The sequence below is a fragment of the Schistocerca piceifrons genome, chromosome 1 (genome assembly GCF_021461385.2).
Source record: "Schistocerca piceifrons isolate TAMUIC-IGC-003096 chromosome 1, iqSchPice1.1, whole genome shotgun sequence".
Classification (NCBI taxonomy): Eukaryota; Metazoa; Arthropoda; class Insecta; order Orthoptera; family Acrididae; genus Schistocerca; species Schistocerca piceifrons.
The window spans coordinates 604460723-604483567 of NC_060138.1; the positions used below are offsets into that span (position 1 = coordinate 604460723).

The following is a 22845-nucleotide window of genomic DNA, read 5'->3' on the forward strand; positions in this document are numbered from 1 at the left end:
CAACAACAACCTGCAAACAATACCTTTAAATGGAGGACAATCACACCCACTGAGATTACAAAGGCAGTGGCAAAGTTCTCAAACTCCAAGAGCATGGACTACTCTTGGTTGTCCAATTACATAATTAAAAAAACAGTGCATATAATTAGTGAACCATTGGCCTTTCTGTTTAATAGGTGCCTAGAGTTTGGAGTCTATCCTACAACTCTACAAATATCGAAAGTTGTCCCAGTGTATAAAAAAGGGGACAAACATGATTTCAAAAATTACTGACCAGTTTCAATAGCTCCCATTTTCTTGAAAATATTTGAATCTCTTATTTATAGCCAACCAAACTACTACTTTGAGTCGCATAACTTACTTTGTAATAGTCAATTTGGCTTCCAAAAGGGAAGAAATACCACCACTGCTGTTCTTTCAATTGTGAATGAAGTAATAACAGCCTTCGAGAATAAAAATAAAGCCTCACTTCTTTTATGTGATTTAAGTAAGGCATTTGACTGCATTTCTCATGATATCTTACTTGCTAAATTCAAATTCTATGGAGTACAAGACTCTGCATTGGCAGTAATTGAATCATACCTAAACAATAAGAAGCAGTTTGGCTCTGTCAGAAACAGAAGTTAAGACATGGGTCCCACAAGGTTCTGTCCTTGGGCCCTTCTTTTTTATAATTGTAGTCAATGATTTACCCCATTGTAACCCCAATACTGTTATTTGTTATGGTGATGACACAACTTTGCTTGCTCAGCATGAGAACATATCAGTTCTGCAAGATATGATGCAAGATGGCCTGGAAGCAGCACTAAATTGGTTCTCATCAAATACACTGCTTTTCAATCCTGATAAAAACCAACAGATTATACTAGGATTGTCAAAAGAGGTAGAGGTGAAAGCAGTTAAAATTCTAGGAATTCATGTAGATTCTAAGTTAACGTGGGAAACACACATCAACCATATCTGCGCAAAATTGTCTCGAGTTACGTATTTAATGTGGAAACTGAGGAGCCTGTTGACAAAAGAATATTTAAGAGTTATTTATTTTGGACTGTTTCAGTCACATATAGAGTATGGGCTGCTGATATGGGGACACTCTCTTCACATCACTGAAGTCCTAAAAATTCAGAAGAAAGTGATAAGGGCAATGAGCAATTCTGGTAGATCAGAGCACTGCCGGCCACTGTTCATTCAGCTGAAAATATTAACAGTTATTAATCTTTATATATACACCTCAGCATTGTATGCAAAAAACAATATAGCAGATTTTGAAATGAGGGAAAACATACACCACCATAATACCAGAGGCAAAACAAAATTAGACATACCTAGGCACAGGCTGACAAAAACAGGGAATTCCCATCTAATCAATAGTCTAAAAATATTTAATAAACTCCCATTTTCCTCTCAGTCGGCTCACATAAGTAGCTTCAGGAGCAAACTTCTAAATTGGTTACTAATCAATCCTTTTTACAATATAGCAGAATTTATGAATATAAAATTAATCAACATTAATTTTTAAGGATTTCATTATGTGATGTCACTTGCTTATGTTATGGTTTATGTTATCATCTATGGGCACTATTTGCAATGCTCATTTAACTTTAAGGTACTATTCAAGGAAAGTTTTATATGATATCCATGTAAATTGCCTATTCCACCTCAGGTGATCAATGGTGAATAAAGAATCTGAATCTGAATCTGAATCTGTTCAAAATGCATGCTGTAAGCCCTGCAAACAACAGTAGTTATATCAATAGGACCTGTATGTAAGTCAACAGTGAAAATCTGCAAACCTTCAGCAGACATTTGCAGCAGTTGGAATGGGACAATGCAGCAAGCTAAAAATGTCAATAATAAATTTAACCTATTTCTAGATTAATTTGTTCCATTGTTTGAAGCTGTATTTCCTAAGAGTATTTCATTAAGTGTCTACCTAAGTGACTGCAGGTGACAGTGATTCACTAAGGGACTCAAGCTATCCTGTAAAACAAAGGTAATGACATGAAGAATTCTATTAAAGTACAGGACAAGGGACACTACAATTCACATTTGCACTTTAGTAACTGCAGAGATAGATCAGAAATCACTGCTGGTGACTACAGCAAGTTTAATTCTTTTTAATATGTAGGCAAAATACTGCAACATGAGAATTGTAGTCCTCAGCATGCTTAAAATAATATAATTATTAATAGTTTATGTTAATGTAGGATGTATAAAACATGAGAAGCAATGAACAATAATTTATTTAAGTCAAACATGTGTACATGTACTTCCTGAAAAGGCTGTTACAAAATCCAGGGCACAACCTGGTTCCATTACAGAAATACAATTATCACAATTACCATCTTAAAAGGCAGCAAGCCTTTTCTACATTCAGTGGAATTACACAGAATGATTGATTTGTTGTACACATTTGATATACTGTATTTTGTGAAAAATAACACAGTTGCAAAACATGTCAGAAGCATATAACTGGTTACATTATCAGTCTTACTGTCTATAAAATTTAATAATTGTGACTAAAGATGACTTATTTTACTGACAAATGTAGTAACTCAGACAGAGTAATAGAGCAACAAACATTTATTGGAATGTATGCACCATGATATAAAGGTGTCAGTGGGATGCTGCACTACTGAAGGACATGAAGTGAAAATGTAGCTAGTCATTGGAAACTAATAAGTAATCGTAATAATGAGTGTGATGACATATCAGAGCAACCTCACATTACAGTTGAATACCTGATCCACAACTGAAACAATTCTTTTATATCATTACTGCACAGCTGTGCAACATTTGTTGAAAACCCCACCATAAGCTAGAAGCAGGCCAGTTTCCTTGTAATGAACTTATGTGTAAACATAATAAATCATAGGAACTAATTCTGGGATTAACTAAAGATGTACAACATAAATCAAAACTGTAATGATTTTATGTTGTTGTTGTTGTGGTCTTCAGTCCTGAGACTGGTTTGATGCAGCTCTCCATGCTACTCTATCCTGTGCAAGCTTCTTCATCTCCCAGTACCTACTGCAACCTACATCCTTCTGAATCTGCTTAGTGTATTGATCTCTTGGTCTCCCTCTACGATTTTTACCCTCCACGCTGCCCTCCAACGCTAAATTTGTGATCCCTTGATGCCTCAAAACATGTCCTACCAACCTATCCCTTCTTCTAGTCATGTTGTGCTACAAACTTCTCTTCTCCCCAATCCTATTCTATACCTCCTCATTAGTTACGTGATCTACCCACCTTATCTTCAGCATTCTTCTGTAGCACCACATTTCGAAAGCTTCTATTCTCTTCTTGTCCAAACTAGTTATCGTCCATGTTTCACTTCCATACATGGCTACACTCCATACAAATACTTTCAGAAACGACTTCCTGACACTTAAATCTATACTCGATGTTAACAAATTTCTCTTCTTCAGAAACAATTTCCTTGCCATTGCCAGTCTACATTTTATATCCTCTCTACTTTGACCATCATCAGTTATTTTACTCCCTAAATAGCAAAACTCCTTTACTACTTTAAGTGTCTCATTTCCTAATCTAATCCCCTCAGCATCACCCGATTTAATTTGACTACATTCCATTATCCTCGTTTTGCTTTTGTTGATGTTCATCTTATATCCTCCTTTCAAGACACTGTCCATTCCGTTCAACTGCTCTTCCAAGTCCTTTGCTGTCTCTGACAGAATTACAATGTCATCGGCGAACCTCAAAGTTTTTACTTCTTCTCCATGAATTTTAATACCTACTCCGAATTTTTCTTTTGTTTCCTTTACTGCTTGCTCAATATACAGATTGAATAACATCGGGGAGAGGCTACAACCCTGTCTCACTCCTTTCCCAACCACTGCTTCCCTTTCATGCCCCTCGACTCTTATAACTGCCATCTGGTTTCTGTACAAATTGTAAATAGCCTTTCGCTCCTGTATTTTACCCCTGCCACCTTCAGAATTTGAAAGAGAGTATTCCAGTTAACGTTGTCAAAAGCTTTCTCTAAGTCTACAAATGCTAGAAACGTAGGTTTGCCTTTTCTTAATCTTTCTTCTAAGATAAGTCATAAGGTCAGTATTGCCTCACGTGTTCCAACATTTCTACGGAATCCAAACTGATCTTCCCCGAGGTCGGCTTCTACCAGTTTTTCCATTCGTCTGTAAAGAATTCATATTAGTATTTTGCAGCTGTGACTTATTAAACTGATATTATTGATTCCAAATTAAACTGAATGGTGTATGATATAACATCCTAGACATTCAAATAAAATGCAGCAACAAAACGCATCTTAATGTTTGCAAGAATACTCTCCATGTAAATAGGTGGGAAGAACTTTACCTTAATTACTATATAAACACCACCTTAAGAAAAGAAATTGTAGCACTCTTTCACTTTATTCCTGCTTCATAAATCCTGGAATAAACTGTTTCAATAAGACTGAGTGTATGGAACACCTAATCTCTATTTTAATGCTGTGAAGGGTGATCCAAAGTGATTTCCTGTAACACATGATTCTACAGTTACTGGCAGAAACTACTTTCACTTGCATTCTAATACAAGAGAGTCTCTTAAAACTAAGAGAGTGACAAACTTTACATTAATATGACAGTTCAAGAACAAACTTTTCACTCAGTGCCAATGCGTGTGTGGGTATGAATTTTTATAGCAGATCAAACCCATGTGCCCTACATGTCTGGCACACAGCCTCACACTGCCAAAGGGTTTTATGAGTAAATTAAAAAAAAAAAAAAACAATAAGATTAGTAACAAATTAAGGGTCACAGTCTGGATGAGATGCAAATCTGGGAATGGAGACCAACTACTGTGTCTGGTATTAAGCTATACCAAACTGTGAGTGGAATAAGCAACTACTAGAATGTAACTGTGTCTCAGTAAAATAATATAGGCAAAGCAATAACTAATTGTTACAAGTGTGAAACAATACTGACAGCAGCCTGTATCAAAATTTAGATGGACAGCTGTTGTGAGGAGTAACTACATTAGAAAACACCCTGGTGTCCTGATTCAGGAAAATGGGAGCAATCCATTTTTGGCTTTCCCTATGTAGTATTGTATTATGCTACTGTAAGTTTTATATGTCTGCGCGCCGAAATAATAGCCTCTAATAATGTACATAGGTATAATGAACTAAATGAGCTTTAATAGAGAATTAGTTTAACAGATTTCTTCTTGTTGGGCGGCACAGGCTCAACAAATTGAAAGGAAGATGTAAATATTTCTGCACAGAATAGCTAGAAGACATAAAGACTTTACTAGGAAAAACTTGTCCAGTTTCAACCTTAGGCCAGTATCAAGTGCAGAGATGGATGTGTACACAATCTGATAACATTTGACAATGATGAGGTTGAAACTAGCCATTAGTTCTGGACAAAGTATTTACTTCAGTTGAATAGCTTACATGGAAACAGTTATGACTTCTTGACATTTGAAACTGTTGGAAGCAAACTATACAAAATCTGCAGGCTATATGGACCAAATGACAGTGTGCATTCAGTTGACGGCATAACACCGATATGGATCATAGAACCTTCCTCTGCTTTCACTGGGCCAAATGTAGTTTAACAGAATATGTGACATTTAATAGAAATTTCCTGTGACATCTGATAAATGTCCTAGCATGTAAACTGCATGTAAATTAAAATATGCTAAGCTTTGTTTCTTGAAAGAAGCAGTAAAGGTGGTGTCATTCTTTTTCTCAACATATTTGTTTAATAATGTGTTGGTGGATGCTTTGACTAACAACTTCAGTATTTTGTCTGCCAAATGACCATTACTGCAGACAAAGTCAGTTAAGAAGGAACTTTTCTCCTGAACAGCATTTATGGTTACATTTTGAACAAACACCCTTTGACTGTCGAATGACAAAAATTTCTTTTCATTAGGGGCAGATATTAATTTCTATGCAGTAATGTAATCATAAATAACATCATCAGGCTGAGGGGAAAACAAACCACCCCTGTCCAATTTTTAATTAAACTAAGATGTTGGTCAACATGCAGGCACATTTCTTTGTCTAAGAGAAGGTATTTGCTGCTGACCTCACACTGCTGTTTCTTCAGTACACTGTGAACACAATATCCTACTAAATATGTTAATATTGGAAGGTATGTTTCTGCCTGCCTGAAATCCTCCTCCAAATACATAACATCAACCATAAACTCAGAGTCTGTTAGTATTGTCTCTTTTGTGCCATCATTATAATTAAAGGTGAACCCTTCAGCAACAGGCAGTTTACCAAATGTACTTGAATTCAATATGAGTGGTAAAACATTCTGCATCCTCATCTTGGCTTCCACCTCAGAAATCTGTGTCACAGATATGAGATACTGAGAGCCAGCCATTGATTGGTAACTGCTAAACCTTGCTTCCAGAGAATCAGTTTGAATTTTTCTAGGCAAAAAATAAGTGAACCAAGCTCTTTAGTACTGTACCTTACCATCTCAGTCAAACCATAGGTTGTGTGTGTCAGAGCTATATGGGTTTCCTTTGAAAGGGTATTATTTTTCAGGCCTAAGTCCTTCCACGTTTCGAGCCACACAAGAAACTTTTCCAGAAAAACTAATTTCTCATCATTATTACTTAAAGACAGAGGTCACTGGAAGGGATCATTTAGTTTAACACCTTTGTGAACTGTCTTAACATTTACAACTTTCCACTATATAAGTATAGTTTTAATAAATTCTGTAGTTGGCTGGTAATGTAATAAGTTTTTCTGTTCCCCTATAGTTGATACAGCTTCAGCTGTATACTCATTGAATATGTGAAAAACAAGGCTCACATTCTGTTTCTCAAAGGAAGATGGATAAAGAGACTTCAAAGTAAGGCCATTACATTCAATCTTATGAAGCTGCCTCAATGCTTCAAAAGATGCCATTAACACCTGACAATCATCACTGCTTCCATCAAATTGTGGATATTTGAGCAAAACTTGAGAGTCCTTTTGATTAAGCCAATTATTACATTTACACTTAAGGAAGTGTAATAATTTAAAATCTCCTGTATAAGAAGGCACTGGCTTTTCAGAGAATTTTCTTTTGCACTGACTCATTTTTTCACTTTGTCTAATACTGTAAACAAATCATTGATATTTGAAATTTTGACTGATATTTTGCTACTGCCTATCTCTCTTATCACAGTGTTACTTTGATAGGTGGACAACTGCAACTCATTTGTCACGAATGACACAGATGGAGCAGGTGATACAGTAAGCAATAGAAATAGGACACAGCCACTTCTAACAATGGCCCACTCTCTGGGAATGGTTTTTCTTTCTAAGCACTGCATAAATGCTCCAAAAGTAGAAAATAACTTCCTCAAATCATAATCTGTTTTGGTTACTACACTATCATTAATTGCTTTTAGCAGATGTTCATTGTTTAATCTAGCTCGCCTTTCCCCTGTACTTTCTCAAGAGCTGGTGGATGGAGTAGACAAATAGCTTGGCCAACCTGGAACAGCACCCTCTCTAAGTCTTGGTCTTGAAAGCTTGACAGTAAGCTTTGTGCCTTTCACTTCATCATAACATTCCATATGCTGGCAGACATCAGATTCAGTGAAATGAAGTTCACAAACCTACAACAATGTAGTGTGAGCCAGTACAGTTTACAGCATGACCTAGAGATATGTGTCTGTATGTGAAAGTAAAAAACACTGGGTAGTCATTCATTTTCCACCAATATCAACTTGACAGGCCACACCTTAGTGGGAATACATAAATCATTTAGGCCTAACAGTAATATACCATGATCTACACCAATAAGTCCCATAGTGCTCAGAGCCATTTGAACCATTTGATCTACAGCAACAAGCATATTGCATTGTATCATTCTTTTATTAATTAGTACTATAAGCACTACGAGCATGCCTCAACATGCATCAGTATATGATGAATATATGTGAACTGCTTGTGATATTTATGGAAATATAAGAGTGAAGTTCCTATTATGGATTAAGTGTCAAAAAATTTCAGTGATCTGTTGAATTCTGAAGGTTAACATACCAATTATTTTATAATTTTGACTTTACAGTTCCTTCATTGTCATGGTATATGAGATATAAATAGCTGCAGAATAACATTTCACTGTGGGTGTTATTATGCCAGCACATATTAAAACTGTGTCATTGCAGGTAACGCTGAATGAGGGTCTTGATATAGCACAAATTTCACGTTTGAATAGAAAAACAACTGCAAAGCAAACACGAGCCAGACACAAAATAAACTTGAACAGATGCCAACATAAATGACACACCTCAATAAATAATCATGACCATCCAACTGGAAGTGTGTTAAGAAGATATCAATTAAACATTCTGTACCAAGCTGTGCTGTATGAACTAAACAGCAGTTGACATGTCAATTAACCAACTGAAGCATTTAAGATACTGGACAGATTAAGTAACAGGATGCATTATTAACATGGCTCCAGTGATTCAGGACACCACTGAAATCTGGTTGTGATGACACCTATTCTGCAGCAAAACCTGAAGTGTAGGTTATGTTGAAAGATGATTATTTGGTTGTGAATTGGCAAAGCCAATGATTGTGAATGCCTAATAATGGGAAAAATTAACCCATAGAAAAACAACATAGATATGCTTCATACAGAGAGATCACTTTTTAAACATGAAAACGGCAGTTTCAACATTCGTTAGCACCCAAGCTAACTAATGTGAGAGAGAAAAACAACACCCACTCACAAACAGTGAATAAAACATATCAGTAATGTGTAATAAAATACAAATTAAAGAGATTTATATTTCGTTTATAAAATTTTTAAAAAAGCCACTTGAAAATGAGTACTATTTACTGCAAACTTTTGCTCACAGTTTTAGTCGAATGCATCCAAAATTTAAGATATTCCACTAGCAAATAAATAAATAAATGTAATAGGTAGACAGTTTATGTACCTTCATGTGCTGAGTGGGTTGGGAATTGTACCGATGAATTACTGAAAGCTATTTCTGATGCAGATTCGAATCTTTTGGAAAGGAAAACAGGATTACTTTTGGTCCAGTTCTGTAATTCCCACAATACCTTGGCACACAATATTTGTAAATCATATTCACAGTAGATTCACTGGAAGTAAACACCATAATCACTAGTTTTAAGCATGAATGTAGCACTAGAATCCAACAAATGTGTGGATACGCAACCACTTCTAACCACAAAATGGTGGACCGCTTGGAGTGACATCGTGACCTGCTATGAATTTCGCACTGTGGCCTTGTTCTAGGTGGTGGTCAACACTGCTGTGAGCAGTGTGGACACTGAGTTAAGCAGGCTTTCTGTTGATTGAAATGAAATCTCATATGAGTGCAGTGCCTGTTGCTACAATTGGGAGGTGGATATTTACTAGATATGGCCTGAATAGGAGAGAGAAAGATAGGATGGCAGAGCAAAGCAGAGAGAAAGATAGGATGGCAGAGCAAAGCAGATAATAAACTGGGTACCACCATCACACAAAGCAAGATCCCTGTGGCTACTGGTGTTAGAGGAGCACCTTTTTTTAGGTTAGAATCAAGATTCAAGCACCCTGTTTTGAAAGAAGTCAAAATTGAAGAAGAGCCTCACAAAATGCTTAAGAATGCACAGAAAAGTAAGCTTAGCTTATTTCATCAAAATATTAGAGGTCTGAGTAATAAAGTAGAGGAACTTCTTGTCGGTTTGGAAAATTTGGAAAGCTCTGAAAATATAGAGAGCCTGTGCCTGAGCACAACGTAACCAAAGGGGTAGATTAAGTTACATGTAAAAGGTTGCAATCTAGTAGCTTACACATGCAGTACTGAGTGTGGGAAAAGGGGAAGTTGTTACATATATTAAGACAGATATGAGTTGAAAAACATTGAGACAAGTAGATTTTGTAATGATCAGCACATAGGAGCATGTGCTTGTTAATTAATACCGAAAAGAGTTAACTGCTGATTGTAACTGTATATAGATTCCCCACTGGGGAATTTTAAACTGTTGATGAGGAATGTGGATTCCTTACTGTACTATCTGTCAGACAGCAGGAAGCAGTTAATAGTCCATAGTGACTCCAATGGCTGTTTTCTAAAAGATTCTGAGAGAAAAAAATGATCTGGAAACCTTGTTTGAACCCTACAATTTGACCTCAGTAATTAATTTTCCAACTCAAGTGGATAAAGAATGTAGGACCCTAATTGATAATGTTTTCTTTGGTGAAGCTCAAAGCAAGAAAATAACTTTTTACCTAGTAACAAATGCGCTCTCTCATCATGAAGCGCAATTTGTTGTGATAAATAACAAAGTGCCTTACAGTATGGATACTCCCCATTGGAAATCATTTAGAATAATTAATGACTCAAGGACAAATGTTTTTGAGAATAGTTTCCAAGAGATGACCTGAGATGAAATTTATAATGAACCAAATGCTAACATAAAATTTAATCCATTCCATTATAAATTCATGTCATTATTTGAAAATAGCTTTCTATGTAAACTAATCAGGCCTTGTAAAATACCATGTATTACTAGAGGGATTAAAGTATCTTGTGAAAGGAAAAGGGAAATGTGTCTGTTGGCAAGAACAAGTAGGGATTCTGCAGTAGTTGCACACTACAAAAACTACTCAAAATTACTACGAAAGCTTATTAAAAAATCAATAAACATGCACATAATGTCAGAAACCAGTAATTCTGACAACAGACATAGGTGCATAAGGAATGTAGTCAAATGAGAGACAGGACAGCCAACCACAGAACAGGATATCAGTACTGAATTGAAGTGCTATAAACAAAGAGTCACAGGTAGCAAATACGAGGGTTGCCCAGACAGTAATGCTCCACATTTTTTTTCTCAGCTGGAAACAATAATATGAATGCAAAATGGTATGTATGTATTATTTGAAGTGTCCTGAGTGAGTGTGCCAAGTTTCCGTCACTTCCGACAGGTAGCATAGCCGCAGGACATTTTCAAAATGGTGCCTATACGTCACATACGTTACAGGCGACATGCTGTCATTGAATTTTTCACTGCAGAGAAAGAAACTGAGGGGAATATTCACAAACACTTGTGAAAAGCCTATGGAGTGTCTGCTGTTGATAGAAGTATAGCTAGTCGCTGTGCATGGAGGGTGAAGTCATCAGAAGGTGGTTCAACAGAGCTCCATGATTTGCAGCCACACTGTCACACCTGACATGTTGCAGTGAGCTGATGTCATTCATCATTAAAGGATGCCATTTGTGGAAGACATTTTGAGGATGATGAGGAGGTGATTCACACAATGAAGCACTAGCTCTGCCACCAGGACAAGGATTTGTACCGACAGGGCACATATGCCCTTGTTTCTTGCTGGGGGAAGGCCGTAGAGTGGGATGGAGATTATGTGGAAAAATAGGATGTGTAGATAAAACGCCATTCTTTCATGTGTGTAGTTCTCATTATGTTCAGTAAAGAATTGTTGAAGAAAAAGATGTGTTGCATTACTTTTTGGGCAACTCTCGTATATTTAATAATGGTTTCTTAAATATTGTAGGAAGCATAGGACAAACAGTTCAAGAGAAAAATTGCAGCAGTCTGTTGAAAAAGTAACTCCCATAAAAATTCAGTCATATGTATGTATCACCAACTTCTCCTTCTGAAATTAAGAAAATTATACATTCTCTCAAAAATAAAAGCTCATCTTGTTTCAATGATTTTTCGAATTGAACACTAATGGTTTGTTCCTATATAATAAGCCCAGTCTAATCTGAAATGCATCACTAACTGAAGGCAATTTTCCACAGAGACTGAAATATGCCATTGTTGAACCGCTGTTTAAGAAGGGTGATGAGAGCAATGTCAACAAGTACTGACGCATTTCAATGCTGACAAATGTTCCAAAATATTTGAGAAGGTGACCTACTGTAGAGTAGTATCTCACCCTAGCAACAATAATATCCTCGGAAAATTGCAGTTTGGGTTTGAGAAGAGTTGCTCTGCTGATAATGCCATTTATATGTTCACTTACCAAATTTTACAAGCATTACATAATAAAACAGTGCCAGTTGGTATTTTCTGTGACCTTTCTAAGGTATTTGACTGTCTGACTCAAAGTATTCTCCTAGGTAAATTGAAGTTTTGTTGGATTGATGGTATACCTAACCAATGAATAATGTCATATCTAGCCCAAAGAATGCAGAAAGTTGAAATTAGTCATTCAACCAATACAGTCTGGGGATATAATTCTGTGAGTGCTCTCACCCTCAATTTTAGATCATCACGACATATATGGTTCTGCACATTTAGGGGCACTACACCAGTGTTAAGTGTAACGCATGTGGGGAAACACTAAATAGGGTGGAAACTTCAAAATTATAAGGTGTCCATTATGATGAGAATTTAATGTGGAAAAACCACATCTTGGAACTCCTAAAACAATTTTGTTCTGGCACATTTGCACTTAGAATCACTGAAAATCTTGGGGAGAGACAAATCAGTAAGTTTATTTGTTTTGCATATTTTCATTCAATAATGTCGTTTAGAATAATGTTCTGGGATAACTCATCTTTAAGAAAGAAAATCTTCATTGCTCAAAAACATGCTGTAAGAATAATGTGGGGTGTTCACCTACAATATTTATTCGCTCATGAAGTGTAAATAATCAACAACAATTCAAAACAAAGAAATGTTCAGCATGTAACCATGTTTACAGATTAATTTGCGATGGGAATGTAAAATGACTCATTTCACACCATTAAGACTTATCATGTAAAATGACCCATAGAATGATGAAACAAACAAACTAAACAATATACAGAGCAATTTTTGAGAACATGTCTCTCTAGAGTACAGTGGTTAATTATTTATTTAAAATTGAATATAAACAGTCACAACCACAATAAACTTATTTGTATTTTTTTTGTATAAGGTTATCAGTTTCAGTCTGTTTTAGGCCATCTTCAGACCCACACCACAAATTAGATGGTGGCTGTAAACAGAGCAGGCCCTATACCTCCACAAATACTAACAGCAGTTAGCACTCATGGAGGTGTAGCACGTGCTTAATTTATAGCCGCCACCTACAACATGGTGTGGATCTGAAGATGGTCTAAAACAGGCTGAAACCCATAACCTCATATAAAAATATATATAAAAAATGTTTACTACGGTTGTGACTGTTTATATTCAATTTCAATACACAGGGTGTATCAAAAAGAATCATCCAATTTGGCACATTTATATTTCTGAAACTAATGTATGTATACAATGAGTTTTGTTTTTTGATAAATGGGAAACTCAAAAAGTTTTCTCATATCTTTTCATAGGTGTTCAATATGCCCCTCTTGAGGTGCATGGCATATGTCAATGCATTATTCAAATTATTCCCACACTACAGCGGGCATGTCTTGAGTCACAGCTTCCACAACTGCTGTTATGCGATGTCTTAGTTCATTTATTGTTGTTGGTAATGGAGGCACATAAATAGAGTCTTTTTATAAACCTCCATAAGAAATAATTACATACAGTCAGGTTCAGTGACCTTGGAAGCCAGTAATGTAAGGCTGAATCATTTAGTCCTGTGCAACTGATCCATCATCGAGTAATCCTTTGATGTAAATCTCTTGCACTTTCATATGCCATCCTGTTGGTAAATGAAGTCATTTGAATCATTTTACAACTGTTGGAAAAATAAAGTTCTCAAGCATATCGAGATATGTGCTTCCTGTAACAGTGTTCTTGGCAAAGAAAAATGGACCTTACACATTTTCCTGTGAAACCGCACAAAACATATTAAATTTTGGAGAGTCCCTCTCATGTTATACAGCTTCATGTGATTGTTCCATACCCCTTATTCTCACATTATGACAGTTCACCTATTCATTTAAATGGAATGTTGCCTTGTCACTAAACACTAAGCATGGAAGGAAACAGTCATACTCAAACTTGCCAAGAATGAATTTACAGACCTCTACACATTGTTGTTTGTCACCTTATGAAGAGCTTGCAGTAGCTGACTTTTTTGTGGTTTCCTGTGTAAACACTGATGCAAAACATGCCAGACAGACATCGGGGGCATGTTGAACTGTCAGTCTGCACAGTAAATGGATTTCTGTGGACTCCTTGTGAAACATTTGTGGATGCATTCAACGTCTGTGTTAGACAGGACTTGTTCATGCCATCATCTAATGCTCTGTGCTGTAGGACGATTCACACCATACCTAGTACGAAAGTCACGCTGAACAATTATTACTAACCCACACTGTGCGAAACATAGAACACAAAACACTTTCTGTTGTCCAGACATCATTTTTACTGGAAATGATGTGAGTGCACACTGCTGGTATCTAGCGGGAACACCATGCAAAACTTGAGAGTTTGCTCTTTCCAACAGTACATAGTCCACACACATATCTTAAATAACATAATAGTTATGACTTTTTTAAAATCAGATGACTCTCTTTGATACACCCTGTAAAGTAGATTTATACTTGATTCTGTTTTTTGAAGAATTTATGGTCAAATTAGCTGGAGCCCACTATTTTGCAAAAATATATTTAGCAGGAAGTGGCCATTGTTTTCAGGATCAAGAAACTCCATGTTTGCTTGCATGGATCAAAATTCCACTTGATTATGAACCCCAATTTTCCTGGTTGGCCCTTGATTCAAGCACCCAGAAAAGACAGCATGATGTTTGCAGCAGAGGATACTGTGACTGGATAACTACAATTATTACAATCAATATTGTCCTACCACACCACAAGCCTTCTCCCTGCTACCCGTGGGCCCGGATACTGACTTTTTCTGCCAAAAAGCAGAATGTTTCCAGATCAGCAACACTCTGACTCATGTACTGGATGACTTCCTCATTATCTATTGTGAAGTATCCCATTCACACACAGTAATCTGCTATTTTGCCAGGTACTGCTATCCACACATCATAGATGACCAGAGCATTTGCCTAAAATGATAGGCCCTATCTGCTGCACTTTTATTTCTTTCTGTCATCCCCTGAACATCAGCAATGCCATACTTCTCTTGGCCACTGACACACCATATGTCTGTCAAAATCTCACAGATCAGCCATCTATGTTCAAACATTTCTACCGCCATAAATTCTCTAGTTTAACATACTATACTTTCTAATGTGATATTAAGGACTGCTCATTGGAACTGTGGTCAAGGTGTATATGAAATTTCTTCACCAGCAGTAGCCAGAATATTGTAATCGTTTTGGATTTTTATGGAATGCAGAAGATAAGTCTGGATTAGAAACATCTGGAGGTAATGTATTCAACAACTGACTACTTTTACATTCCACTCAGTGTTGAATATAGAGGTGGAATGATTGGTAAGAACTCTTAAAAATCAGATGTCCAAAATGATGCAGGCAGTGCCTGTGGGACAAACATTGCTGAGCTTCCTTGGAATGTACCAGTCCTCATCTGCCAGTGGCCACAGATCAGCAGAGCTCATTCTTAGGCACAGGCATTGTGCTTGATTAGACCTCCTGTGCTCATCTCAAGCTGTCTGGCATCTAAGCCTTACAGCAAGTAATTATGTGGACTCCAGCATCTGGGCCTGCATGCTTGGCTGTGTCCCTTCATAGATTCCAAGTACCACAGTCAGAAACCAGAGGCATCAAGTGTTTGGGACCACAGATAGGCAGGATCATCTGATCTGCTATCACACTTGCATCTGGCAATGCCACCTAATGCACCAAACAAACCCAGCAAACCTGACACAATTCCCAGCCGGTTGCCTTGCCCCACTGCTGTCCCCATTATGGTATGTCTTAACTGTTGCAGGCCATTCCATCTGCTGCCAAACTTCCACCAAGCAGTCAGCAGAAAATTTGTGATTATTGTTTCTTAATTTGGTCTTTAACACTAGATATGACAACCATAGCATGTATACCATGTTTTTAGCACAACTCAGCAACCTGAAAATATCATAAGAACAAAAGTGGCTTAACACAATAAAAGTGTGTGAGGCTGTTTATATTAATCATTAGAGTCCTTAATTAGCTTTTCCACTGTTGCTTTAGAGTTTCAGAATGCCTGAGTGGTCACTGCTCATTTGTGACACTAAAATGTGTTCCACACTAATATTGTGATTATGTAAGTTCTCTAATTTAATGCACTATATTTTCTGTGTGATATTAGGGGCTATCCATTGGAACAGTAAACAAGGTGTATATGAAATTTTCTCATCAGTGGTGGCCAGAAGATTGTAGTGGTTTTGGATTTTTGTGGAATGCAGAGGATAAAGCTGGATCAGAAATGTCTGGAGGTGATGTATGTATTATACTATTACAATTACAAAATGCATTGCTCCATGTGTGACAACTATAATAACAACATTCTGATATATTTCATGATTATCTAGTAAGGTACTGTGAATCTGTAATTACATAATGTCATTTTATGTGTTTTTTTTTTACCCCCCTCAGTGAACACATTTGCTCATTTTTTTATTGCAGGAACATGTTATGTTTAGAGAAAAAATATTTAGTACCTGCAATATTCTGAAACTGGATGCCAGCCACTTTCTTCACTTGGTAATCTTCTGCTCAGGAACCTGCCTTCTCAGAAAATAATCACCATCGCTCTGAAGATTTCATAAAACTCTCAGTCCCAACAGTACCTCCACTATGATAGCTGCCACCGACTTCACATATTAAAAATGTCACTTCTATATCCTCGGCATGCATAGACTCTTGTTATGGTGAACAACAGCTGTTCCAGTATAATGAAAGCCCCACCTAGGCCTTTACAGACGGGTTTTACCTTCCACACCCAGTCAAAGAGGCTTATCATACCGTGTCCTTTCACACAATGGATAACCATCTACAATGGAGTAATCCTCTAACAAGCCTTTAGTTATGTTTCATCTTCTCCTAGAATGAGGAATATCTTCTACAAAATTTGTCCTATTTCTCCCAAAGCAGTATTTTATCACCCCTGTGACCTATGAAATATCTTGGGTCTGCTAAGGATCCTTTGCAGCATAGGTTGTACCTATATCAGAAACTTAAGCAGGTCATCTATACCATGTATCCATCTATACAGCACATTCTATTCTAGTTAGGTCAACACATTGTCCTGTCACATTAGTGGCAGGACTACCTCTCTAGACATACATATCATACTTGATTGTCATCTTTACTATGTGGACCTCAATACCAGCCAGTTGTTTGCCAGCTGACAAACTGCTGCCAAGGACTAATATAAATAGTCAGTAGCAGAGTGTGTCACCCAGCTTAATTCCTTTTCTATGCCATGTGGCAGCTGGTTGGCCTTACTTTTGCCATGGGTGCACATGTTTGATTAAGATTCATTCCCACATATCTCTTCTTGAATTTAATGCACTTGTGAGAACAATATGGCAGAAACACCCTTTCCTATGAGAGCAAAATCCTTTCTGTCCCACTCCATCATTCAGCCATTCTCTAGAAGTCTGTCTCAGTAGCAGGAACCTTACTGAAATAATGGTTGTCTTCACTCATAATGATTGTCTTCACTAATGCCATGGATCCTCATGTCTCATTAAGATTCACATCTTGCAGTATGTTGCATATTTATCAGTATCTTACTTAGTAGCTGTTTACTTCTGTTAAGTAACTCATCTAAAGTAGTGAGAAAAGTTACCAAATACAAACATTACTGATCTGTATTTGACCATATTTACATTTTCTACCAGTTTATTTTTATAACTACACATGTACTAATTTCTTGTATGTCTTAATAAGACTATATATGTTTGTGTGCCATGTTTCAGGAGCAGAATTGGCTGAAGGAGGTATTCATGTTTAATACTGTTGATAATCATCCTCTTTGTTTGTGTGGCTGGATTGTTGGTCCCGAGGCTCGAAAGATGGAACTTATGTCTGATACAGAAGTCTGTGACAGTTTAATGAGTTTGCTTAAGCGTTTCCTTGGAAAGCATTTCAAAGTGCCATATCCTGAAAAAATATTGAGGTAAGTTAGGTACACACTTCTGTGCATGCTGTAATATGTCACTACATCCATGTCCGTATCTTCAAACTGTCGTATGATAAGTTCATGATTTTGCTTTAAAAGTTTTCTTTTTTGTTTGAAACTCTCTTTATTTCTTATGGTTGTTGTTGTTGTTGTTGCTGTTGTCGTCTTCAGCCCAAAGACTACTTTGCTGCAGCTCTCCACACTACTCTAACCTGTGCAAGCCTCTTCACCTCTGAGTAACTATTGCAACTTACATCTTTCTGAATCTGTTTACTGTATTCATCTCTTCGCCTTCCTTTTCAGTTTTTACTCCCCACACTTCCCTCCAGTACTAAATTATTGATCCTTTGATGCCTCAGAATGTGTCCTACCAACTGATCCCTTCTTCTAGTCTGGTTGAGCCACAAATTTCTCCTCTCCCCAATTCTATTTAGTACCCCTTATTAGTTATTTGATCTACCCATCTAATCTTGAGCATTTTTCTGGAGCACCACATTTCAAAGGCTTCTATACTCTTCTTGTCTAAACTGTTAATTTTCCATGTTTCACTTCCATACATGGCTACACTCCATACAAATACTTTCAGAAAGGACTTCCTGGCACTTAAATCTATATTCGATGTTAACAAATTTCTCTTCTTCAGAAATGCTTTTCTTGCCATTTTATATCCTCCCTACTTTGACCATCATCAGTTATTTTGCTTCCCAAATATCAAAACTCATATATTACTTTAAGTGTCTCATTTCCTAATCTAACTCCCTCGGGATCACCTGATTTGATTCAGTTACATTCCATTATTCTCATTTTGCTTACCCCATGGAAATCTATTACTTGACTAATGTATATAAATCCAGTGCATGTGCAGCTACAAGTTGCCATTTTAAGTTCTGATCATAAAACTTTTGTGAATGTTACAGCTATGCAGGGCATAACTAGTGGGCATTAGTTATTCTTTATTTTCTTTACCAAGCAAAACTCCGGTAATATGCTTGATTTTTTTCTTTTATCACTAATACTGTACCAGTCAGTGATCCTGTTTCATTGATAACACTATCGGTAATAACAGTATGTTAAACTCTGATTGTCCTTCCTTCCTTTATATTTGATAATCATGCCAAAAAAGACAGTTATACTTTGAACAGAGAGAGCTAAAGTACAGTGTGTGGAGTGTTGGATAAGCTTCCACAGTAACTGAGAAATGCACTGAATACTATTTGACATTGTTATTTATCTTTACTGTTGATGATTAATTCATAGTTACACTAACTAATGCTCAACAAATTGCAGTCTCTTGATGCTATTGCTGCATGATCAATGTATTTTAATGTTATTAAGCTGTAGATTCTTCATAACAGATAACCTGGTTATTGAAGCTATTTTCTGGGCGATTAAAATGTCGAGTTATCAGTTTGAGTCCATTTTTGTTGGTTATTCTCAGTCAAATAAATCCATAATTGGATTGAATTTCACTCTCACTAAACCTAATATTTATGATTACTGCTATATTCTCACTTCTGAGGAGTCCATCCAACATTTATGACTTACACTCCATGTTCTGTTGTAGGTTTTGTGACTTCCTGCCTGAGTTTTCAGCCAGCTCATAACACCTAATAGCTCTGAATATTTGTGTTGCTGACTTCACAGAGGAAGGTGAATTCTGGCACTTTATTCATTAATTACTGCAAAATTGATATTTTTACTCTCTACACTCAGTCAGCAGTCCAGTTTCCTATTTCACTCCTAGAACATCAACTGTTTATTGATCTTGAAATTCAGCCTAAACCAAAAATCACCATGTGCATTTGTCACCTACACTCTCAACTAAATTGCCAATTTTTATTCATAGTACAAATCTGGAATATTCACAGCAATCATAAAATTCCCTACTGTACAGGGCAGCTGAAAAAAATGAACTGGGACAGCCACAGAACAGTCAAAGTCTCTGATTAATCCTAGGAGTCTTTATTTAACACAATTTACTGCCAATTACTTTCTGGTAAACACTATACTTTCATATTTAGGTCTGATTTGTTTTATGTTTCAAAGTTTACATAACTCCTTTTAACCAGTTTTTCAACTTGTTTGTTACAATGCCAGGACTATAACCTTTATGTACACTCTTAAGAAACTCAGCCCTTGATAAGCACATAAACAAGACTGAGAACTTTGCTAAGCTTTTGATAGTGCCCATCATCAGAGCAAACTTGTGCCCAGTACCTCTACTCTCCTCTCCCGCACACATACACTGTAACAAAGCCTCAGCTGACTACATTGGACTGGCACAGCAACTCGACTAAGGAACGACTTGTTTGGGTTGGAGTGGGTGAGCAGTGAAAGGAATTAGGGAGGGGGGAGGGTGGGTTGGAGGGAAGGATGGCTGATGATGGCAGCAACAAAATAGGAATGTGATAATAGTGAGCGCATCCTGCTGAAGGAATGTAGTGCTGATGGGGCACACAATGATGTCAATGAGTAGATTGTAATGGAAGACATAAGAAAGGAAGAGGGAGACTGCGGAGATGAATGTTTAAGTGTAAAATGATTGCAGCAGATGCCATGTGGACATGAATGGAGGTGGGTATGGGACACAGGCTAATGGGGCTTGATGAGGCCAGGAGGGTAGCAGTATCAAAGGATGAAATGTAAGGAGAATGCTCGTCTATGTAATTCAGAGAATCTGGTATTGGAAGGGTGGAGGGGAAAAGGGGGCCACTGGATCCAGAGGGCTTGGGGTGTGAAGCAGCTGTTGAAGCCAAGCAAGTTAGACTCAGCAGCTTTTTCTGTCATTGGGTGGTAAACTCTGTTCTTGGTCACAGTCTGTTGCTGCCCATTCAGTTTTTGACAGTTGGTTGCTAGTAATGCCCACATAAAAGCCTGTTCAATGTTTACAACAGAGTCGTTTATGCTAAGACTGCTTTCATTTGTGACCCTGACTTTGATAGGATAGAATATTCCAGCCACAGATAGACTTTAGTCAAAATGCTGACCAATTTCTATGACCTGTAGGGTCAGCTGAGCTTTCATGGACAAGGAGCATTCCGTAATACTGTTAGTATCTTGTGGAGTCTAAGCCACTGTATCACTGTTGCCACTAAGGTGAAGGGGGCTGCTACATTCTATAAGGTTGGTGGTTGTAATTCAATTGCTCAGCACTTTACATATTTGTCTCTCTTTACTAACTAGTTATATTTTTCAGTTATTTATCTTTGCTATGCCTACTTCTTGGCTGAAAATATCATTGTTAATTCATTTTAGTTCAGTTCTGCATGTTTAGAGCATCGTTGATTAATTTTATAATTATTGTAAGATTCTGTAATTTTCAGCTTACAACTAATGGCAGACAATGATGCACACACAGAATAAACAGCAAAAGCCAGAGCATCTAAAGAATGGAAGATAACACAAATAATAATAATAATAATAATAATAATAATAATAATAATACAGTGTTCCTTCTTTAAGATAAAATTAACATTGTACCATTAAAAACCTTCCTCAATGTTAATTATCAGTGTTACAAAAACAAATTACAAGCTCTAAGTAAGTCCTAACAAGGCTCTAAAATTTTTAAATTTTATTTTATGTTGTGGCTTTGTCAGAACATCAGATTGTTGGTCATTGGTGCTAATGTGGTTTAACATAACTTTCTTGGAAGAAACTTGCTCGCTCACAGATAAAATTTTCACGTATATATGCTTTAGCTCATAATGGTGCTGTGTGTTCTTACAACGGATTTTAACTGTGATGTTGTCTTCATAAAGTACAACAGCTCTTTGACTGCCAGGAAGAATGTGATACAAATTACCAAGCCATTGAGTTTCGCTAGTTGCCTAGCATAATGCTACAAATTCAGATTCTGTTGATGACAGAGACACTGTGGGTTGCTTCTTAGATGCCCATGAAACACTGCAACCAAACACTTTGAAAAGAAAGCCACTTTTAGACTTTCTGTCTACTCTGCCACCAACCCAATCAGAGTCCACATAACCAATTATAGGATTAGTACATTTTTCATCCATAACATATAACACACTCTGTTTTACAGTTCCCTTAATGTAACACAAGACACTTTTTGAAGCCTTCCACAAATCCAGACTTGCACATGATTGGTACCTGCATAGAACACATATGGCTATGTAAATATCTGATCAGGAACCTAACATAGCATACATCAGTAACCCTATTAATTTTATACACCCTTCCTCAATGTCTTCATTTTCATGTTTTTCTCTTTTTAATATACTTTGATCAAAATTTTCTGCCATGGGGGTTGAAACAGGACTACATTCAAACAAATCAAAAACTTTCAACTCTTTTTCAAGGTAGGTACTTTGACAAAATAGTAACAGTGCCCTCCTGTAAATTTTTAACAATATTGATTCTCAAATAGTTTCTAATCATACCCAAATCTTTCAGTTTAAAGTTATCACTCAATAACAGCTTTAAATTGTCAGTGTCACTCTGGGAAGTTGAATCTATCAGTAGATCATCAATGTAAGCGAATATATATGCTTTAAGACTATTTTCTGTCTTTACATACAAGCAATACTCAAAATCACTTCATACAAATTCTAAGCCATTTATTACTGTGTGAAATTTAATATTGCAATTTCTGGGTGAGTCCTTTAAACCATACAGAGCCTTTCTAAGTTTACAAACATTATCATTCATTCTACTGCAGTATCCAGTAGGATAAGTCTTCATCTATCTCTCCATAGATAAATGCACTACAAACATCCAGTTGATAGATGGGAAAGTTATTCTCATTACAAAAAAAATGAGAAACAGTTTCACTGAAGTTTTGCTACTGGACTGTATATCCCTGAATAAAGCAAGCTTTGTTGGAAACATTTTGCTACAAGACGAGATTTATAAGAAACAACATTACGTTTTTCATCT

General features: G+C 36.7%; 1 protein-coding gene across 6 annotated transcripts in view; it reads left to right on the forward strand.

Moving 5' to 3' along the window:
- The window catches only part of LOC124803528 (spermine oxidase), a 174495-nt gene that overhangs the window by 111726 nt on the left and 39924 nt on the right, over positions 1 to 22845 (forward strand). For 5 of the 6 annotated variants that reach the window (XM_047264680.1, XM_047264679.1, XM_047264683.1 and 2 more), the window contains 2 exons: positions 16129 to 16260; positions 17744 to 17943. In XM_047264680.1, coding sequence (XP_047120636.1) covers positions 16129 to 16260; positions 17744 to 17943 — 332 coding nt within the window. Of the gene's footprint in view, positions 1 to 16128; positions 16261 to 17743; positions 17944 to 19510; positions 19597 to 22845 lie in introns of all 6 variants that reach the window. The other variant, XM_047264685.1, reaches the window with a different exon arrangement.